A 21870-nucleotide genomic window follows, 5' to 3' on the forward strand; every position below is an offset into this window, starting at 1 on the left:
TACATCAGGGAACTGACAAAATTCTTTGCCCCTGAGAAACTTACAGCCTTATGGGAGAATGACAGTAAACAAATACATAAATTATATAGAATTATATAGAATGTTAGATAATTATAAATGCTGTAGAAAAATATGCAGTAGGATAAAGTGGATTCAGTATGCATTGCCATTTTCAAAAGAGTAATAAGCAAGGTAAGCTGATTGAGAAAATGACTTTTAACGAGAACATGGAAGTGGTGAGAGTTAACAATACAGGTATCTTTTCCGTCTCCTTCACCACAGCTGAAGACTGACTTTTTTATTTGTATTCCTAGTGCTAATGTTGTGACTAGCACATACACAATCAGCCCTTCATGAACTCTCATTAAGAGAAAGGTTGTTGACCTTTCTTGTGTCTGTCCATAGTTTGAGAAGTTTAACCAGTTTGGGTGATTGAACATGTGTCATTTTCCCAGTGGTGGGTTAGATAATATTCAGGTTATATCTAGGCATAGCTTGCTGTTCTTGCATTTACTTTCTGATAAGCCTTACTAAATGTAGTTTGGCTGTTATCATTAATCTTTTGTCTTTTTTTGTGCAAAGTACAAATAAAATAAATGTTAAATGAAAAGATAAAAGTTTAGGATCAGCCACATTATTTAACTCTCTCAGGCACTGCTCTCTTCAGCAATCAAATGAAAGTTGTAATAGATTATTTCAAAGGTCCTTTTCAGCCCTTAAAATTTAAGATTTGCCAAATTTTTTTTGCTTGCTGTTTGATAGAAATTGTAGGAGATGAGAAAGAATATTGGAAGAGTAATTTGAAGCAATATGTGGTCAAATACTGGAGGAGGAAATATTTTATATATATTTTATTTAATCCTCAGTACTTCATCAGAGTCCATTGGACCCGGTTCAGTTTTTGAGTATCTCTTTTGAGCAGTTTTGATTCATAAAGATGGTTATTTTATGACTTACATTCTTTCTTAGAAATTTTCTAAAGAACAAATAGAAAATTTATGTATTTAAAAAAATGAATAAAACTTATTCTCTCTTGCAATTACCATGTGATTCCTTTATAAATCTAACATGTATTATGGGATTTTATTGATCTTATTTTTCCTAAATCTTGAAATGATTGCATCTCCTTATTTCATCATTGCCCATCAGTCCACAATGCCCAGACACTAAAGTAACACGAAAACAAGTTTCAGTACATAACTAAAGGGTGAAAATTTACATATATATTTTTTGACTGGTAGAATTAAATTAGAAGTCAGTAACAAAAATATATTTTAAAACCCCCAAATTAGAAACTAAATGATACATTTCTTTCTTTCTTTTTTTTTTTTTTAATGTTTATTTATTTTTTGAGAGAGACAGAGACAGAATGCGAGTGGATTAGGGGCAGAGAGAGAGAGAGGGAGACACAGAATCCGAAGCAGGCTCCAGGCTCTGAGCTGTCAGCACAGCCCGACGCGGGGCTCGAACTCACGAGCTGTGAGATATCATGACCTGAGCCGAAGTCGGACGCTCAACCGACTGAGCCACCCAGGCGCCCCTAAATGATACATTTCTAAAGTACCTCTGGGTCAACAACAAAAATCATAAGGGATATTAGAAAGTATTTTGAACTGTATGATAATGAGAGCAGAATATATAAAAATTTGTGACATACAGCCAATGCACGTTGAGAAAGAAGCTTAAAACTTTAAATTAGAAAAATCAGAAGGGTCTGAAATCAGTTATGTAAGCATTTACCTTAAGAAGTTAGGAAAATAAAGAGCAAATTCAACCCAAAGTAAGTGGAAGGAAACAATAAAGGTAAAATTAGAAATAAATAAAATAGAAAATGGACAAACAAAAGCAACGAAACCAGAAGCTGAAATACTTGAGGAAATAGTGATGCCAATCTTCCAGAAACTTTTAAAAAAATAGTGGATGAAGTAGCAGTTTACAGCTCCTTTCATGAGTTCAGCATCACCATGATACCAAAGTCAGGCAAAGAAAGAATAAGAAAACTACAGACCAATATCCTTTGTGAAAATAGACTACTCAAAAATCTTTAATAAAATAGCACCGAACTAAATTTATTGATACATAAAAAGAATACATCATGATCAAGTGGGATTTGTCCCAGGAATGCGATGCAGGTTAAAATTGGAAAACTAATTGATGTAACTCACCATGTAGTAGAAGAAAACAGAAGAATCATATCATCTTAAGTGTAGAAAAGTTTTGGCACTCATTAGCAAACTAGGAATAAAAGGGAATTTCCTTAATTTGATTAAAGAAATCTATCAAAAACTTAACAATTTGCATCATATTTAATGATGAGAAACTGAATGCTTTCTCTCTGAGATTAAGAACAAAGATGTTTGTATTCACTGTTGTGCAACATTCTATTAGAGGTCCAAGCCAATGGAGTAAGGCAGGAAAAAGAAAAGACATCCATATTGAAAAATAGTAAGTGAAACTGTCTTTATTTGGAAGCAACATTATTGCATATATAGAAAATCCTAATCTATGGGAAAGCCCCTAGAACTAATAAGTGAGTTTAGCAAAGTCAGAAGATACAAGGTCAGTATAATTTCTTTATATTACTGAGGAATGACTGCAAGTTAACAGAAGCAATTCCATTTACAGTAGCAAAATAATGAAATACTTGAGGGATATATTTTAACAAAATAAATATAGACCTGTTTACTCAAAACTGTAAAACATTACCAAGAGAAATAAAAGACCTAAATAAATGGAGAGATACAGCATGTTTGTGGAATAGAGGATTCACTGTTAGATGTCAGTCTTCCCCAAATTGATTTATAACATTAATGCAATCCCAATAAAAATCCTAGCATACTTTTCTTTCCCTCCCCTCCCCTCCCCTCCCCTCCCCACCAACAAGCTTTGCAAGGAAATGCCAAGGACCTAGAATGAGCAAACAGTTTTGAAAAACAAAACAAAACATGAAGTTGTGGGATTTGCAGTGCCTGATTTCAAGACTTTCTACATAGCTACAATGATTAAGACACAGTGGTATTGGTATAAGGATAGACATGTAGATCAATGGAATAGAATAGAATTCAGAAATAGACCCATGTATATATTCAGCTGATTTTTGATAGAGGTGCCAGTGTAATTTAGTGGGAAAAGAATATAGTCTTTCCAAGAAGTGGTGCTGTATATCTGGGTGGAAGAAAAATTTATATTGATCCTTATCTCAGACTTACACAGTTAACCTTAAGTGGATGAGATACCTTAGCATAAAAATTAAGACTATTTTATAAAACATCTAGAAGAAAATGGAGGAAAATATTTGCCATGTTGGAGTAGGGAAATATATTTTTTTAAGCTAGACAAACAGCACAGACCACAAAATGAAAATTGATAATTGGGACTTGTTGAATTTAAGATTTTTGCTCCTTAGGTGATGCTGTAATGAAGAGATAACTGCAGACTGAGAGAAAATATTTATTATATATTATCTATCTATATCTATATCTTTCTATCTATCTATATCTCTTTTGTTACTCAAAAAATATTAAAAAATTCTTGGAATACAAATAACCCAAAGTTTTATAATCCAAATAAAACATGGGCAAAAGTTTTCAACCCTTTGCAAAATGATACATGGATGGCAAGCACATGCAAAGATGCTGCCTACTATCATTATTCATTCAGGAAGCACACATAAAAATCACTGAGTTACAATGACAACTTCCACTATATTGTTTGTCCTTGAAGACTTAAAATACTAAGTGTTGGTTAGGACATAGAGCAGCTGAACTCATGCATTGCTAGTTGGTGTGGAAAATAGTTTGACAGGTTGATTCCATTTATGTGAAATTTTAGAAAAGGGTGAATAATTTATAATGGAAGCTGATCAATGGTTGTATGGGATGGAGGTGGGGGCAAAGGAAAGGGAATTGCTTGCTGAGTCACAAAAAGGATCCTTTTGGGGTGATGGAAATGTTCTGTATCTTGATTTTGGTATTGCATGAGTGTATACATTTGTCAGAACTCCTTGAACTGTATATTTCAAATGGGTGTACTTCACTTAAAAATATATATACTCCAATGAAGTTGGTTTTAAAAATAAAATCACACAACAATAAACTGTTGTTTCCTACTTGTTGCACATGAGCCTAGAGTAGTAGGCCTTACTCTGGGAAGAAGTTAGATGAAATGTGTGTTTGTAGATAGGCTATATTTGGGCAGTTCAGTTTCTGTGAGAAATATTATTAAGGAAGAGCAAAGGTAACTGCTTTTTAAAGGTAGCTGAAAGGGACCTTTTGTGGTATGATATAGAACATAAAATTTATCATTGTAACCATGTAAGTGTATAGTTCAGTGGCATTAAGCATATTTACATTGTTGTACAACCATCGCCACCATCTATTTCCAGAACTCCTTCACTTCCCAGATTGAAACTACACCCACTAAATAGTAATTCTTCCTCTTCCCATCCCCCAGCCCATGGCAGCCACCATTCTACTTTCTGTGTCTGTGATTTTGACTATTCTTGGTACTTTATGTAAGTGGAATTACACATGTCTTTTTTTTTTTTTAAGTTTTTTTTTTTTCAACGTTTTATTTTATTTTTGGGACAGAGAGAGACAGAGCATGAACGGGGGAGGGGCAGAGAGAGAGGGAGACACAGAATCGGAAACAGGCTCCAGGCTCTGAGCCATCAGCCCAGAGCCCGACGCGGGGCTCGAACTCACGGACCGCGAGATTGTGACCTGGCTGAAGTCGGACGCTTAACCGACTGCGCCACCCAGGCGCCCCTACACATGTCTTTTTGTGATTTACTTCACTTAGCATGATGTCATAATGGTTCACTCATGTTATCACATATATGACAGAATTGCCTTCCTTTTAAACACTGGATAACATTCCATTGTGTGCGTGTGCGTGTGTGTGTGTGTATGTGCGTGTGTGTATACACCACATTATCTATCTGTTGATGGACATTTGGGTTGCTTTTACCTTTTAACTATTGTGAATGATACTGCTGTGAACATGAGGATATGAATATCTGTTCAAGTCCTTGTTTTTGATTCTTGTGGGCATATACCTTGAAGTGAAATTGATGGATCACATAGTAATTCTGTGTTTAATTTTTTGATAAACTGCCACTCATTTTCCAGTGACTGCACCATTTTACATTCTGTTAGTGATGCACAAAAGCTGCAGGTTGTCCACTTCCTTGCCAGCACATTTTATTTTATTTTATTTTATTTTATTTTATTTTATTTTATTTTATTTTATTTTATTTTATTTTATTTTATTATTTTATTTTATTTTATTTTATTTTATTTTATTTTATTTTATTTTATTTTATTTTTTATTATTTATTTATTGATTGATAATAGACATCCTAATAGGTATGAAGTGGTATCTTGTGGTTTTCATTTGTGAAGGGAAATTTTAAGGTCATTTAATCCAAACCTGTGATTTTGCAGATGAAATTCAGTCAGTAGGTTAGCAAGAGCTACCTACCTAAGGTGGACGATTTTACAATTTCTTTTGTGAATTTCAACGGTTTGTGTTTGCATTTAGGCCTTCAGGGTTTTGTGACTATATCCTAAATAGTTAGGTGTATGAACAATTTTTTTCTTTGTGATTAGCTACAGCCATCATATTTTGTGTGGAAGAATAGATACTTTTAAAAATAGTTTTATTAAAATGTTTAATAAGTCTGAAGTTTGGACAGTGAACGTTTTCCCCAGATTAACACACAAGTGTACACCATGAAAACAGCATGAAACACTGGAATTTGTCATTTCCATGAACATTAAACTTTTGTTCAACAAGTGTTGGTATTTGTCTTCCTGCTTTAATTTTCAACTTCTATAACAATGGAATATGAAACTTTTTTCCTTCTTTATTTTGCAACTTGCTAGCTGAACCTACTCAAAAATTATTGTTTTCATTTTTAGTGCTTAATTTCTGTAGTGTCTACATTTTACATGGTTCTTGGCAAGTTTATATCAGGTCTGCTAGATTCATTAGCTGAAACCACAGTGACTACTTTGAAAAGATAGAGATGAATCCTCCAGTAATGGCTGGGTGATGAAATGAGTGCTAAGTTGAGGTACCTTTACAGACTAGGACCTGGGAAGACCTGGTATCATACCCTGTACTCTTAAAATTGTTGGCACTATGCAAATGCTCTTCTTCGTTTTCAAAAAATGTTTATTGAGTACTTACTATGTATTTGACATTGTACCTGGCGCAGTGGATATAGAAATGAGTTTCTACCGTTAAGGAACTCAGTCAGCCCGGAAAGGATACAGACCTATAAATAAGCTTATAATGTAAAGTGCAGTCAGTGGTCTAAATGTATAAAATGTGTGGAGATCTTACAGAGGGAGTGAGTGATGAATTTAGTAGGAGGATCAGAGGAAGGATTCCTTTAGATGGGATCTGAGCTGGGTTTTGAAAGTAGAATGTGAGTTTGTCAGTGGTACTGAGATCAGCATGTAGGGTAGGCAAAGCTGTGTGAAAGAACATGGTACGTATGCTTAAAAGACTATAAGCAGATAATTCATGTTGGACACAAAGAATGAGGATTGTTAGATGAGAGCTATATTTCCCCTCATTGTCAAATACTGCCTGAAAAAACAGCCTGAGAATGTTAATGAAGTAATAGAGGCAAAGATTAAACTTTAACACTGGATTAATTGTAAAATTATAAAACTGGGATGTGCATTGTATTTCTGTTTCTGAAATGCATATCTCCCTCCCTTCCTTTTACTTTCTCCCTCATTCCTTGCCCTCCTCCCGTGTGTGTGTGTGCGTGCGTGCGTGCGTGTGTGTGTGTGTGTGTGTGTATAAACAAGTTAACTGAGGGAGAAAGGAAGCAAGCCTTGGTTCTGGTCCCGGTTCTCATACCCTTGGTTGAACAAACCACTTCTCTTTTTGAGCTTTGGTTTCTTCATAATCTATACTTTTCAAATATTTTTTGAGGGAGTCCCAATTCTTGAGTGCCTGGAACACAGTAGGTGCTAAATATGTATGTTCAAATGAGTGGTCTTGAGAACTTGTATCTAAGAGAGGATAAATAATTAAAAAGCTTTAACAGAATAAGCAATAAAAGATTTATGTACAGACCATTGCTCTCCAGGATGCATTTATTATATAAAATGTGTTCAGGCAGTTTGTCTTTATATAAATGGTTTCATTTACCATTTAGATTTGTGAGGTCCTAGAGTATGGAAACTGTAGTATCTTTATATATATAAAACTCTCCCCAGACTTGAATGTCATATGCTGTTGTAATTATCATATGTGTCCAAAGAATTAGTATATATTTAAAAAGTGTGTTCATTTGTTCTTTGGCTGTGGCAGAAGTTCTTGGACTTAACTACTTCAGATTGTGATTTTTTTTTTTCCTCTTTAATAATCTAGTTGTAAATGGACCTTTTTTCTCATGTAAACCTTATTTTTCTCAGTGCAAAGCTAGTATTTCTTCTCATGCTACTTTTCCACTGTTGTATCTGCAAAATATTTGCTTCTGGAGCAGAAGATTGTAAAACTCCATTTTTAACCTTATAGAGTTGCTGTGATATACTGTTAATATTTCTTTCTTTACCTTTAGGGGTCCTACTGGGCAATAGACACCAATCCGAAGGAAGATGCACTGCCTACTCGGCCAAAGAAGAGAGCACGATCTGTAGAACGGGTAAAACGCACTTTATCACAAATTGAATATGGCAGGGTTTATGTCAGCAGTACAGCTTTTTAAAGTTCATTTCCTATATAGCAACTACAACCTTAATGAAGGTAGTATTTTATTTGTATAGCATTTCTGTTTTTACAGAGCACTTTCAGACTCATTTTATTTGATCTTCATAAGTCTTCGAGTGAGGTAGGCAGTTTAGGAATTAAGTAAAAGGTTTGTTTCGTAATTATGGCATAACTCTTCCCATAGACTTGAGTCTAGGTCTCTTGAAATGTAATTTGGTATTCTTTCCTCTGTATCTCCAACACCGAGAACTGGTTTTATGTAACAGAGCTGTTCCTTTTCACTGCAGAGAATCAGTCTGATTACATTGAATTTTCCTGATGGCTTTCAAAATGGTTTTTCCTGCTTCCAACCATGGAATAATTATTTTGTGTACAAAATCTGTGCCTCCGTGTTGTTTGTAAGATCATTCTTGGGAATTTATGGTTAGAATGAATTTGCAAGAACGAAAGAGAAAAGGAGCTCTAGTTGATATCCTAGGATACTTATTGTAACATACTTTTAGTCAGCACTTTGGCTGTCATCAGACATTAACTTTACCTTTCAGCTTTCCTCATTCTGTATTTCCATCTCAGCTAAAACACATACAGACCCCATTCTACCCTACTATTCTTTGACTCATTTCAGATGTTAACTGCATTGTGAAACCTTTCCTCAATTCGTTGTGTTCTTGTAGAACTTTTACAAAGTTGTTTTATAGAATTTCTCATACTTGGTAGAAATTATTTGTCTCTATATTTGTCTCCTTCCCTGGACTGTGATCCCTTAAGAGCAGAGAAAATATATTTGTATCTCCAGTGTTAGTATTTTTCACAGCTTATAATAAGTATCAGTAAGTGTTTTCAGAATAAATCAGGGCAAAGGGAATAAGATAAGATAAAGCAAACTGGGTAATTGTTTGGTCAGATAAATTTGTTTTATGCCCCTTCCTGGTAGAGAGATAAAACTTTTCAATCTTAAAGATAAGGACCTTAATTAAGCTGAGGGTTTAAGTTGGGATCAGGCGAGCTCATGAAGTATAGGTGCAGTGGGATTTAGTGAGGCAGATTTATGGAGCCAGCAGAAGGAATTCGATACTCCAGTTACCAAGCTATATGGAATTAGAGGTGAACTCTTAGGCCCACTTTTTGGTTTTGTACATACCAAAGTTTAAGAAATTAAAGTTTCATATTGGTGGGATGGTCTTCTGTCAACAGTTTTAAGATTGAGATGCTGATGAACTATGCATGTAATGATTTGAGAGGGAACCAACCTCAGTTCCTGCCTTCCCACTTCCGCCTTTTAGAAGAGACTTAGCACATGGACTTTAATTGTGTGAGAACGTGGAGCACAAAATTTTTAGCATCTTTTGCCAGAATGTGAAGGAAGGAGAGAGGTATCCACATTGTTAACCCAGAGCATCAGCAGGGATGCATATCTTGGAGGGTTGAGGAATTGTGGTCTTCTCAGCCATTTGTTCTTTTTCTGCATGCCTGGAACTTGAATTATTTTTGGAAATTTGAATTGATAGTTGGGTTGACAACTGTGCATTTCTTTTGGGTATCAGCTTTAAATTTTATTCTTGTTTCATAGTTCTTAGAGCAATCACTCTATTTCTGAGAGTCCTTTTTTTTTTTTCCCTGAAGACCATATTGTCTAGTTTACAGTGGAAGTTTATAGAAATAAAGGATTCAGATTACAGAAGTATGTTTTACATACAAAGCATGTGTTCTTGAATTTTGGACATATTTTCTGTTGTTTATCTTTTTATTTTCATTTTAAGCTAAAATGTGTGTAAACACTTCAACAACTTATCTTTGTAGTATAGTCCCATAAAATATCCAGTACCAGAGCCTTTTGGCTAGTACTGTTGATAATTATTTTGGCCTGAGCTGTGTATTGGTTGCTACCATAAGAGAGAAACTATATAGAAAATTCTAGCTGTAAGCAGAGTACATATAATCAGGGAGACAGATGTTGTTTAACAAATTCTCTAAACGATAATCTTTCAAAACAAAATTTATTGCTTTGACAAGCTGGTTATGTCTATATTTTTCAATTAGAGGTTTTCTTGGGAGTAGAGGGGTAGTAATATTTTTATTAGAACAGAGTTTGTATTTTAAATGACCGTTGGGTCTTATCTAAGGAAATGTGTAAGACAGTCAAATAGTGATGGTTCTGAATGTGATTTTCATGTATTTAAAGTTTTCTCAAAAACTAAACATGACCCATAAGTTGGAACTTTTAAAAGATTTTATTTATTTTTATTTTTTTAAGTAATCTCTGCACCTAGTATGGGGCTCAAAGTCAGCATTCCAAGATCAAGAGTCACATGCTCTACCAACTGAGCCAGTTGGACGCCTCTAAACTTTTAAAAGATTTAAAAATGTAGATGGCAAATATGTTGACATCCCTCAAAGATTCTTATTAAATTTCTGAAATTTGTTATTTTTTTCCATGTGTAAACATCAGAATTCTATGTGAAAAATCAAAATGTTTCACACGTTTTTGAAGAGAGATGAGCTTGTAGTGGAACAGAAGTGGCTTTCTAAACTGCTGAAGAGAAAGGATTTTTAAAAATGCAAGTAACAGTGTCTTTATGTCCTAAATGAAAAATGAAGCATGATCATTATTTCCAGCCTAATATTCTTAACTCAGTTCTCTGGACCACCTCCCTGTCCCTTCTATTTACTTGAACAGAAGCCCATGTTCTGGCCTCATCATTACAGTGTCCCTTTCTTTTCTTAATTCTTGAGTATAAATGTCTCTCATTTTCCTTTTTCTTATTTCTTTCATTTTCTTACCACTTTTATCATAAAATGGACCTGTAGACCTTAAAAATATATTGAATAAAATTTAGCATGGTGAAATGAATGGGCTCCTTTACTAGGAGTCCTTTGTTTTACAATTTACTTGTTCTTGTGACTTTTGGCAAATTGTTAGACATTTTTTGAGCTTCAGTATCCTCAGTTATAAAGTAAGAAGATAGAAGTCTTGACAGCTGCTATGAACTGAATGTGTTCCTCCAAAATTCATATGTTTGGGGCGCCTGGGTGGCTCAGTCGTTTAAGTGTCTGACTTCAGCTCAGGTCATGATCTCGCAGTTCGTGAGTTCGAGCCCTGCATCAGGCTCTGTGCTGACAGCTTGGAGCCTGGAGCCTGCTGCAGATTCTGTGTCTCCCTCTCTCTCTCTGCCCCTTCCCCGCTCTGTCTCTCAAAAATGAATAAACGTTAAAAAAAATTAAAAAAAAAACAACAAAAACCCCCCAAAATTCATGTTTGAAACTCTGCCCAATTCCAGTGTGATGGTATTTGGAGGTGGGCTCTTTGGGAGGTAATTAGGTCAAAAGGATGAAGCCGTCATGAATGGGATTAGTGCCTTTACATGAATAGGCCAAAGAGCTAGCCAGCTGTCTGTACCATGTGGGAATACCCATGAGAATACCTGGAAGAGGGCTCTCACCAGAACCTGACCATGCTGGCACCATGATCTTGGGCTCCCTGCCTCTAAAACTGTGAGAAATAACATTTCATTTGTTGATAAGCCATCCAGCTTATGATTTGTTGTAGAAATCTGTGTGCTAAGACAACATTGTAATAATAATAGATAATTGTATTGAGTTTATGTGCCAGATGCTTTAAAGAATTTTATGTATATTAACTCCTGTAATTTTTATAGTAACTCCAAATTATGAAACGGATAGGTATAGATGTTGAGTAAGTTGTCAAAGGGTACTAAGACCACTGGGTACCAAGACCAGGATTATGAACCCAGGTAGTCTGCCTTTAGAGTCTGTGCTGTTTACAACTGTCCTGTCCAGCCACTAGTAGGTACTATGCCGTAGACCACATTACTGAATCAAATTTCTTCTTATGTGTGCATATCTTGCGAGCTAATGGTCCTTGATTTTAAAAGAGAACCCTAACATTTAACATACATGTATAATATATATACATACATAGACACATAATTAGGGACATGAATATGATTATAAATGACAGAACAAGTACTAGTTAATCTGTTACACCAAGCAAGGATAACTAAAGTAGCACAATATGGATAATACTGCCCTGGGAAGGCCTTTAGGAAGAGGAGTGAAGCTTGGCGTGGAATTTTTTTGCCTAGAAATAGTTGTTCCACTTGGAGAAAACTGTGCATGATTGACTGGCAGGTAGGAAGTGCAGGTGGCATAATTGAGAACCCTTTTAACAATAGTGAAGAATTTAGGGCATGGACATTTAGATAAGGAGTAGAAAGCCTGAAGCCTTGGGATCAAGGAAGTTATTTTGATTTGATAGCCTGTAGTGTTGAGAAAGGAATCAAACAGTTAATAAAGATACTTGCTCTTTATAAAAATACTCCTTGCAAAAGGAATATGCTGTAGCAGAGAAAATTAATTTTCCCTCTACCCTTCTAGGTTCTTGGCTGAGACCCCCCTGTAGTAAAAAGGCAGATGAGTACAAGAAAAACAAATTTAATTACACATGTGTATATGGAAGTCCCACAAAGATATCAGGCTCAAAGGCATTTGAGGCTTATATACCACCCTGAGCTAAGGAAAGGAGTGTGGTCTGGGGTTTCAGAGAGGAAGAAGGCAATTCACAGAAAGGGGAGAGAAGAGCAGATGTTTGGTAAATGTTTTCCCAGCTGTGCAGAAAAGTCAGATATAAAAAGTTATCTCTGGTAAAAACTTCCTGGTACAGATCCCTTTCTCATTTCTTTTGGGCAGTGAAGGAGAAAGTAATTTTTCCTGAATCTACTGGGTCCTGTTTGCCTTCAGCTCAAAAATCACATGCCGGAGTGGGGCATGTTCTGGGATGGCTTGTTCTGAATCCCCTCAATGGATGGAGTTGCCATTGTGAAATGGCAATGGCCTGGGCTAGGGATACATATATGAATAAGAAAGTTCTCTAGAAAATTAGCATAGTATCAGGTTTCTTAATACGTACTCATAATTTTGTGAAATGCTGTCAGTTTACCAGGTTAATTTGACAGATCTTTGTTCTCTAGATACTGTGTGTCAGGCATTATGCTAAAATGTACAGTATACCAAGAATAATGAGACCTGATAAGACCTAGAATTCTAGCACAAAGACAAAGTAGTGTACAGAAAGTATTTTAAGAAGGATATGACACATTATTGTATACAAAGGAAGGAGAAATTATGTTTTACCATAATATCTGGGGCACCTTCATATGGGTTCTATGGTTTGGCTTTCACGTATAGGTAAGCAGGGCAACATAGAACAGCATTCACTGAGCACACAATTACTGAGTGTTGAGTGCCTGCTCTGAGCAGGCACTGTTTTAGGTGCTGGGGAAGCCTCAATTAACAAAACAGACATTCTCTGCTCTCCTGAAGTTTATATTCTGTTGAGGTGGGGTGTGGATAGAGAGGCATGAGATACAAGGGCATGATCAAAGGTAGGATAATAGGGGTGGAATAGTGTCAGGATTTGGGAGAGAACATAGTAGGTCATATTATCTGGATGAGTTTTTCCTCTTTTACCTTAATTTGCATTATACATGCCATCCGTTGAGAGAGTGAGTGTACACCTTTTGTAAGCGTAGAGCTAAATGTTGGGGGAATAGTGGTAGTACGCAAGACAGATTCTCCTTACGAAGCTCTTAAGCAGGAAAGCTAAGCTGTTAATTCATAATATGGCTTGTTGTCTTAGCATAATTAATAGTTCCCTGATCATTCTCAGAATAGCATTTGGATGATAAATTAAGTACTCTAAAGAGAAGGGTTTTGAGAACTTTGCGGCCATATAGCAGAGAGCTGATGTTTCAGTGAGGCCTGTTAAATGAGCAGAAATAAGGCAGATGAGGGTGGTTGGCAATGTGAGAGTGAGGGGAAATCACATGTGTAAGCCTAGTCGTTAAAACAAGTGCCCAAAGTTTTGAGGAACTGACTAGTTAGTATGGCTGGAACATAAGAGTCCAAGAAGGACAGTAATTTCTAACTTTCATTTTTTTCTGTCCTATTAGTTTCTGTTCTTACGTTGATTAATAAATACATTTCTCTTTGACCTTTTGCATTTATTTTCCTTTTTAATTTGGCTTTGCTTGTTCAGTTCAGCCAAAGGATATATTACTGAAAAGTGACCTGTCCTGGAAGCTGCTTAGGGTAGAAAAAAAGCAAGATTAGCTGGATATTATCTACAGAGTTTTGTTTGAAGACTGCAAAGCAGTGAACTATTCCAAGGGAACCAAATATTAAGGAATAGAAAAGGGAACTCCAGTTTTAGGCAGTTTTTTGTTAAAAAAAAAAATGCTTTGAGAGAATGAGTACTCCAGATTAGTATGGTAAATTATTTCCTTTATCATACTGATAATCACAGAAACATATTCTCTGTTCATGCTTTGATTGCCCTCCCCTTCCCCAAACTAAATCATGTGTCTTAGTTATTTTGTAGTTATTCTTTACTTATACGGAATCTGTTACGCTAAAGCAGTGGTTCTCTGTGTGTAATGCCCATTCAGGGGGCCCACAAGGTGAAAACTGTTCATAATACTGAGATGTTCTTTGCCTTTTTTACTCATAATTTTTCAGAGGTTTCATGACCTGTGATTTTACCATAGATTGAAGGCAGAGACAGATATGAGAATCCAGTGGTCTTCTATTAAGTAGAGCATTAAAGCAGTTTGTTTAAAAATTTAAAATCCATTCTTCTCACTATGTTTTTGTTTAGAGACCATATTTTTCATACAGAACTATGTTAGCATGCAATGTAAATGAATTAATAAGTTTTGTCTCAGTTTAAATTTCTAGTAGGTAAATATCAATAGATATAACTCACATGAATAAGAGCTCTTTGGGAGCCTCAGTAACTTTAAATAGTTGCAAAGGGGTCCTGAGATAAAATTTGAGGAATATTGTATTAAAGGACATTTCCTGTCTCTTCCAGGAGACATTCCTTTTGAGAAAAGATCTTTGTCATGATTTAAGTTCTACTGCAAGTAGACAAGGAATTGAGTGCAGGTAGCTTGAGGGGTGATACTAGGAAAGTAGGGCAATTATCAAGTCAGTTACCACTGTGAGCACTTAAGAGCACAGTCCAACTGGGAAACGTTGGGAGGTGGTTTAGAATTGTGGACAACAAGCTAAGATATCTGTCCATCAGCTCTTCCCCCATTGAGTGATGATGCCACTGGGGACATGACCTTTTCTGCACTTCTGGCCTGCCCTGCACAAAGCCAAAGCATGCTCCCCAGTTAGGAAAAAAAATGCTTAGGTGGAGAGGTAGAGGTGTTTGTAGTAAGCAGGGTAGAGAGGAACACGGGGGAATGTGGTTGGGTTCTGACAGTGTTTACTATGTGTCTTTACTTCTTTTCTACTAGTGGAGTGTATGTGTGTGTTTTCAGGTCTGTGTGCACCTTTGTTTGTTTGTTTGTTTCACAGGCTCTTGCATGTTCACAGCCTTTGACTTAAAAAATTGATTGAATCCAATCCAGGAAATCCTTTAAAAAATCTTTTGTCTCCAAGGTGTGTATGGGCACAATTGTTAAGTTGGTAGATTGAAGGTACATCTTTTGGAGTAGATTTCTTGTAATTGAAAGAGACTTTTCCTGGTCACTGGTTAGTATTTGCCTAAGTGCCTCATTCAGGGTTTTAAAATAAGTGGACAAAATTTAGTACTGTTAGAGAAGTTGTTGAAATGGTTGTATGTAACTGCTGCTTATGGATAGTGAAGTGTTTTTGTTTTATGCTTGGCACAAGTAAGGTGCTTTGAAAGAATTGTAAGTAGGAAATAATGCCCCTGTTAGGAATGTAAAATTTCTGAACATTCAAAGCTGGGAAGGAGGATGGGGTACTGCTGGTGGTAGGAAATAGAAATTCTAAATACAAAAACAAGAAAAAAACAACGTTTAGACTGTGTTATGTTTTAGCTTCATGTAATTATTCAAAGTTCTTTTGTTTAAGAATATAGTAAAATTATGAGCACAATCAAGTCATGTTACAGAGTCATGAGGTGTCACTTTTATTAAGTACAAGATTTGGGGGGAAATAGAATTTAACCAGGAAGTTAGGAGATCTAGTTTTAAAATTAATTGTACTATAACTTAAATATTTAATTTTCTGGTCATGGTTTCTTTAAATATAAGTGGATTGTCAGCTGTGTAGGCCCAGGAAATCCCTCAAGTGCAAAGGCTCCGAGGGAGAAACATACCTGGCACCTTGAGAAACAGCAAGGAGGTCACTGTGGCCATGTGTGAGGAGGGAAGAGTAGTGGGACCTGACATCAGAGAAGTAGTAAATGGTGGGAGCAGGAAAAAGATGGTGTAGCGCCTTGTGTGCCTTTATAAAGACTTCGGGTTTACTTTGAGGGAGGTGTGGAAAGCCATTGAATGGAAGGCTATAAGCAAAGTAGTGAAATAATGTGACTTACATTTTCATAGGAACACTGTAGCTGCTGTGTGGAGTGTAAGTTGTAAGAGAACAGCACTAGAAGCAGGCAAATCAGGAGGAAATTGCTGTGGATAGTTTTGCTTAAATCTTCTACGCACTGTTGTGGAAATTATTTGAAGGAGTAAAGGCCAGATAGAAGTATATAAACTCACTGCCTTAAGCGTGTTGGACTCTGCAAAGAAACACCTACTCTGCGATTAGCCAGCTTTTATTGGAACAAAGATGGGGGCATAACACATTACTTTTTCTTGAAGTTGTGTGTTAACAGTTCAAAGGTGATTACAGGTTTAATCGGGGAGATAACTGAAAGATAGATGGATAAATAGAAAAGAGGACATTCTTCTAGGCAGGATATTCTGCATTTGCTGCATATCTCAGATTGTTGTCATTCTGTTGTTATTTTGTGACGCAGTTTCAGTCATATGGAGTGGTCTTGTTGATTCAGAGAGCCCACTTGTGTGCCTGCGTGAGTCTGAATAAGGGGGATTCATTTAAAGGTATAAGTGAACAGAGGAAGGAATGTAATCTACATGCCCACTCTTCGAACTCCTAGAACTGAAAAAAAAACATTTATTTCAAGTGGACAAACATGTACAGAGTGTACATTATGTGGGAGGAGCTACATGCTGCCTGCAAGAGATAGGTGTGACTAGAATTTCCTGGGAGTTTTAAAGTCAGAGAAATCCTATCCAGTTAGAGATTTTTGACCAGGAAGTGTTTCATGAGGGGTCATTTGGACGAATGGGTAGGATTTGACAATTCGTCAAATACGGTTTACAATTTGAGGAGTTCTCACATGTGAGGTTATCACCAGTATCAAATGAACATTGCTGTCACCCCCAAAAGTTTTCTCATGCCCCTTTGGAATTTATGCCTTCCTCCGTTTTCATTCCCAGGCTGCCCTGATCTGGGGGGATTTGACATATTAATGATACTGATCATCGCAAGTCAAAAAATGTTGTATCTTTCCATTAATTAGATCTCTAATTTCTATCAGGAATGTTTTTTAGTGTTCAGTGTAGGGGACTGTGATAATTCCAGTTAGATTTAATACTGAATATTTTGTTTTTGGAAGCTATATATTTTAAAATCAGTTTTCCAGTTGCTTTCTGCTAGTATATAAAAATAATTTTTATATATTAACCTTGCATCCTGTAATCGTGTTATTGGTAATAGTTTTATAGTGCCTTGGGATTTTCTATATAAAGTTATGTGATCTGCAAATAGTTTTCCTGTCCCTCTCCCTCTTGCTCTTCTGTCCTTTCCCACCTTATTATAGTGACTAGAATCTCCACTACAGTGTTGAATAGAAGTGATGAAAGTGGGCATCCTTCCCTTAATTCCATTTTTAGGGGAAAAGTATAAAGTGTTCAGTATTTCACCACTAAGTGGAACATAAGCTGTAGGGCTTTTGTAGATACCCTTTATCAGAATGAGGAGGTTCTCTGTTAAGTCTAGTTTGCTGAGAGTTTTTATCATGAATGGATGTAGAAAGAATTTCATCAAATGCCTTTCATACCTATTGAAATGGTCATACGGCTTTTCTTTATTCTGGTAGCATGTTGAATTACATTGGTTGTATTTTGAATGTTAAACCTTGCATTCTTTGGATAAACCCTACTAAGTCGTGATATGTTACCCCTTTCATGTATTATTGAATTCAGTTTGCTGTATTTATTTTTTTTTTAAGTATTTTAAAAAAAATTTTTTTTTTCAACGTTTATTTATTTTTGGGACAGAGAGAGACAGAGCATGAACGGGGGAGGGGCAGAGAGAGAGGGAGACACAGAATAGGAAACAGGCTCCAGGCTCCGAGCCATCAGCTCAGAGCCTGACGCGGGGCTCGAACTCACGGACCGCGAGATCGTGACCTGGCTGAAGTCGGACGCTTAACCGACTGTGCCACCCAGGCGCCCCCAGTTTGCTGTATTTATTGTTAAGGATTTTTGCATGTATGTTCATGAAGGATATGGATTTATAATTTTATTCTTTTGTAATGTCTGTCAGATATTGGTGTTAGAGTTGTATTGGCCTTATGTTGGTAGTATTCTTTCCTCTATTTTCTGAAAAAGTTTCTGTAGATTGGTATATCTTCCTTGAATGCTTGAGAAAGTTCATTAGTGAAACCATCTGGTTCTGCAGGGTTTTTTGGGGGGAGGTTTTTGGTATTTATTTATTTTTTAATTTTTATTTACTTTTGAGAGAGACAGAGATAGGATGCAAGTGGGTTAGGGTCAGAGAAAGAGGGAGACACAGAATGCAAAGCAGGCTCCAGGCTCTGAGCTGTCAGCACAGAGCCCGGACGAGGGGCTCGAACTCATGAGCTGTGAGATCATGACCTGAGCCGAAGTTGGACGCTCAACCGACTGAGTCATCCAGGCGCCCCTGTTTTTGATATTTAATTTATTTGATATAGGACTATTAAAATTTTCTTTCTTTTTTTTCAACACAAAGTGGAACATTTATTGTCTGTATAATTATAGGTTTAACTTAGCCTAAATTGCTTACTCTTCTGCAGTTTTACAGATTATACTATTTCCATTAGGAATCTCAAATATCAAGAAAGAAGAAAGATAATTCACAACATTATTATCCTCTGATAAATTCCAAAAAGTAATCCAGGTAGTATCCTGAAAAACTTTTACACTTGTTTTAATGGTCTCATTGTATGAAGAGGAATATAATAATGATACTTATATTGGAAAGTAGAGAATATTTAGGAAAAAAACCAACCTGTATGTAAAGGCTGGGCTGTAAAAATGCACTCCATTCTTTTTTTTTTTCCCCTCATGAATACCTGGGGTTTATTATACTTCTCTTCCTCCCTCCCTCCTTCCATCCCTCTCCTTCCACCCCTCCCTCTCACTCTCTCTTTTTAATTCTCAAGTTAGTTAACATACAGTGTAGTCTTGGCTTCAGGAGTAGAACCAGGTGATTCATCACTTACATATAACACCCAGTGCTCATCCCAACAAGTGCCCTCAATGCCCATCACCCATTGATGCACCTCCTCTTGTAATATAGGAGGGTAAAGCCATAGGTTTACCTCTAAGCACTGCTTTAACTGCATCTCACAAATTTTGGTATGTTGCGTCTTTTTTATAATTTAGTTCAAAATATTAAAAAAATTCTCTGGTGAGTCTTACCTGACCCATGAATTACTTACAGATGTGTTCATTTCCAGATATTCCAAATGTTGGGTTTTCCTGGACATCTTATTATTTTAGAATAATTTTTTTTTTCATTTCAGTCTTTACATATTTATTCAGACTTATTTTGTGGCTCAACATTTCCTATATCTTTGTGAATGTCTGTGTGCACTTGAAAAGAATATGTATTACACAGTTTGGTGTAATGTTCTCAGATCAAGGCATTTGCTAATGTATCCCAGTGTTCTTTTTCTTACTGATTTTTAATTGTCAGTTTTTCACTTCGTATGTTTTGAAGCTTTGTTATTAGTCACATTTACATTTATAATTGTTATATCTTCAATTATTCTTTTATCAAATGTTTTTAAAATGTCTGATATACTCTGTCTTAAAGTCTATTTTATCTGATATTAATATAGCTATTTCACCCTTATTTTTACTGTTTGCATTGTATATATTTTTCCATGTATTACTTTCATCTGTGTCTATATGAAGTTGTGACTCTTGTAGGCTGCAGTTAGCTAAGTCTTTTTTAGTATCTCTGATGATCTTTTTTTATTGGAGGGTTTAGATTATTAACATTTTGTAATTATTGATATTGTTAGATTTAGGTCTACATTTTGTTTTATTTCACCTCTACATTTTTAGTTCCTTTCTTCCCCCCTTTCCTGCCTTCTTTTAGATTACTTATATATTACTTACATTACTTAGCTATATTTAGTATTCTATTTTAACTTATCTATACCTTTTTGAGTATTTCAGTACATTTTTGGGCATTTTGGTATACATTCCTAACCTTTTCGGTCTACTCAGAGTTCATATTTTACCATTAAAAAAAATAATATTTTGAACATTTATTTGTTTTTGAGAGTCAGAGAAGGAAGTGGGAGAGGGGCAGAGAGAGAGGGAGACAAAGAATACAAAGCAGGCTCCAGGCTCTGAGCTGTCAGCACAGAGCCCGATGCAGGGCTCGAACCCACAAACTGCGAGATCATAACCTGAGCCGAAGTCAGACACTTAACTGACTGAGCCACCCAGGCACCCCAGTATTTTACCATTTCATACAAGATGCAGAAATTTCCAACCATATGAGTCCCTTTTGCCCCTTTCCTCATCATTTCTCCTAGTTGTAATATGTATGACATATTACATGGAAGCCTTGCAAGGCAGTGTTTTAAGTTTGGCCTTAAATAATCATATGTGATTTTTGAAATGTAAGAGGAAAACAGTCTTTTATATTTTACTCACGTGTTTACCATTTCCTTTAGTTAGTTCATTCCTCAAGATCCACGTTTTCCTGTGCTATAATTTTTCTTCATCTTAGTGAACTTTCTTATATTGCAAGTCTCCTGGCAATAAATTCTCCTGGTTTTACATTCTCTGAGAAGGTCTTTCTTTTGCCTTCATTGCTAAAGAATATTTTCATTAGATATACAAGTTTAGATTGAAAATTTTTTTCTTTCAGTACTTTAAAGATGTTTACAGTCTAATGACCTCTGTCATCTTTGTGAGAAATCCAGTCATTTCCAATCAGTGTTCTTCTGTATGTGGATGCCATCTTTCTTTGGCTGCTTTCTGTCTTTATTTTTCAACAGCTCAATTATGATGTATCCAAGTGGGATTTTTTTTTTAAATTGACACTGATGGAGGTTCACTATGAAATTCTCAAGTCTGTACATTTGTCTTTGAATAAATTTCTGAAGTTTTCAGTCATCAATTCTTCATATTCTTTCTCCTCCCCCCCCCTCCTCTCCTTCTGGAACTCTAGTGACACATATTAAACCATTTGAGATTATCCCATAGCTTTTTGATGCGCTGATCTATCTTCCTCCTCCTCCTCTTCCTCCTCCTCCTCCTCCTCCTCCTCCTCTTCTTCCTCCTCCTCTTCCTCCTCCTCCTCCTCCTCTTCCTCCTCCTCCTCCTCTTCCTCCTCCTCCTCCTCTTCTTCTTCTTCTTCTTCTTCTTCTTCTTCTTCTGTCTTTATTCTTTTTGTTCTTTAGATCGGGTAATTTTTGTTGATCTGCCTTTGAGTTCATTGACTCTTCACTGTTTTATCTCCATTCTAATATTCAGCCTATCCATTGACCTTAAAAATACAGATAATGTACTTTTAATTTGTAAATGAAAAATTTGTTGATTTTGTTCCTTTTTATATTTTTAATTTCTCCAGTGAGATTTCCTTTATTATGTTTTCATTCATGTGTGCTTTGTTTTTGTTTTTACTTTACCTCATTGAGCTTAATTGTAATAGCTTCTTAAAAATCTTTGCCACATAATTCCAGTAGCTCAGTCTTCTTGTAGGCTTTTATAGGTCGTCTTTTCTCTTTTTTTTTTTTTTTAAATTTTTTTTTTCAACGTTTATTTATTTTTGGGACAGAGAGAGACAGAGCATGAACAGGGGAGGGGCAGAGAGAGAGGGAGACACAGAATCGGAAACAGCCTCCAGGCTCTGAGGCATCAGCCCAGAGCCTGACGCGGGGCTCGAACTCACGGACCGCGAGATCGTGACCTGGCTGAAGTCGGACGCTTAACCGACTGCACCACCCAGGCGCCCCTAGATCGTCTTTTCTCTTGAGAATGGGTTTCATTTTCCTGTTGC

General features: G+C 36.2%; 1 protein-coding gene across 7 annotated transcripts in view; it reads left to right on the forward strand.

Annotated features, from left to right (window-relative positions):
* Positions 1-21870, forward strand: part of FOXJ3 (forkhead box J3) — a 149476-nt gene that overhangs the window by 80399 nt on the left and 47207 nt on the right. For all 7 annotated transcript variants that reach the window (XM_047870540.1, XM_047870544.1, XM_047870541.1 and 4 more), the window contains one exon: positions 7583-7666. In XM_047870540.1, the coding sequence (XP_047726496.1) occupies positions 7583-7666 (84 nt within the window). The remainder of the gene's footprint in view (positions 1-7582; positions 7667-21870) is intronic.

This window comes from Prionailurus viverrinus, chromosome C1 (genome assembly GCF_022837055.1).
Source record: "Prionailurus viverrinus isolate Anna chromosome C1, UM_Priviv_1.0, whole genome shotgun sequence".
In the NCBI taxonomy this organism is placed as follows: Eukaryota; Metazoa; Chordata; class Mammalia; order Carnivora; family Felidae; genus Prionailurus; species Prionailurus viverrinus.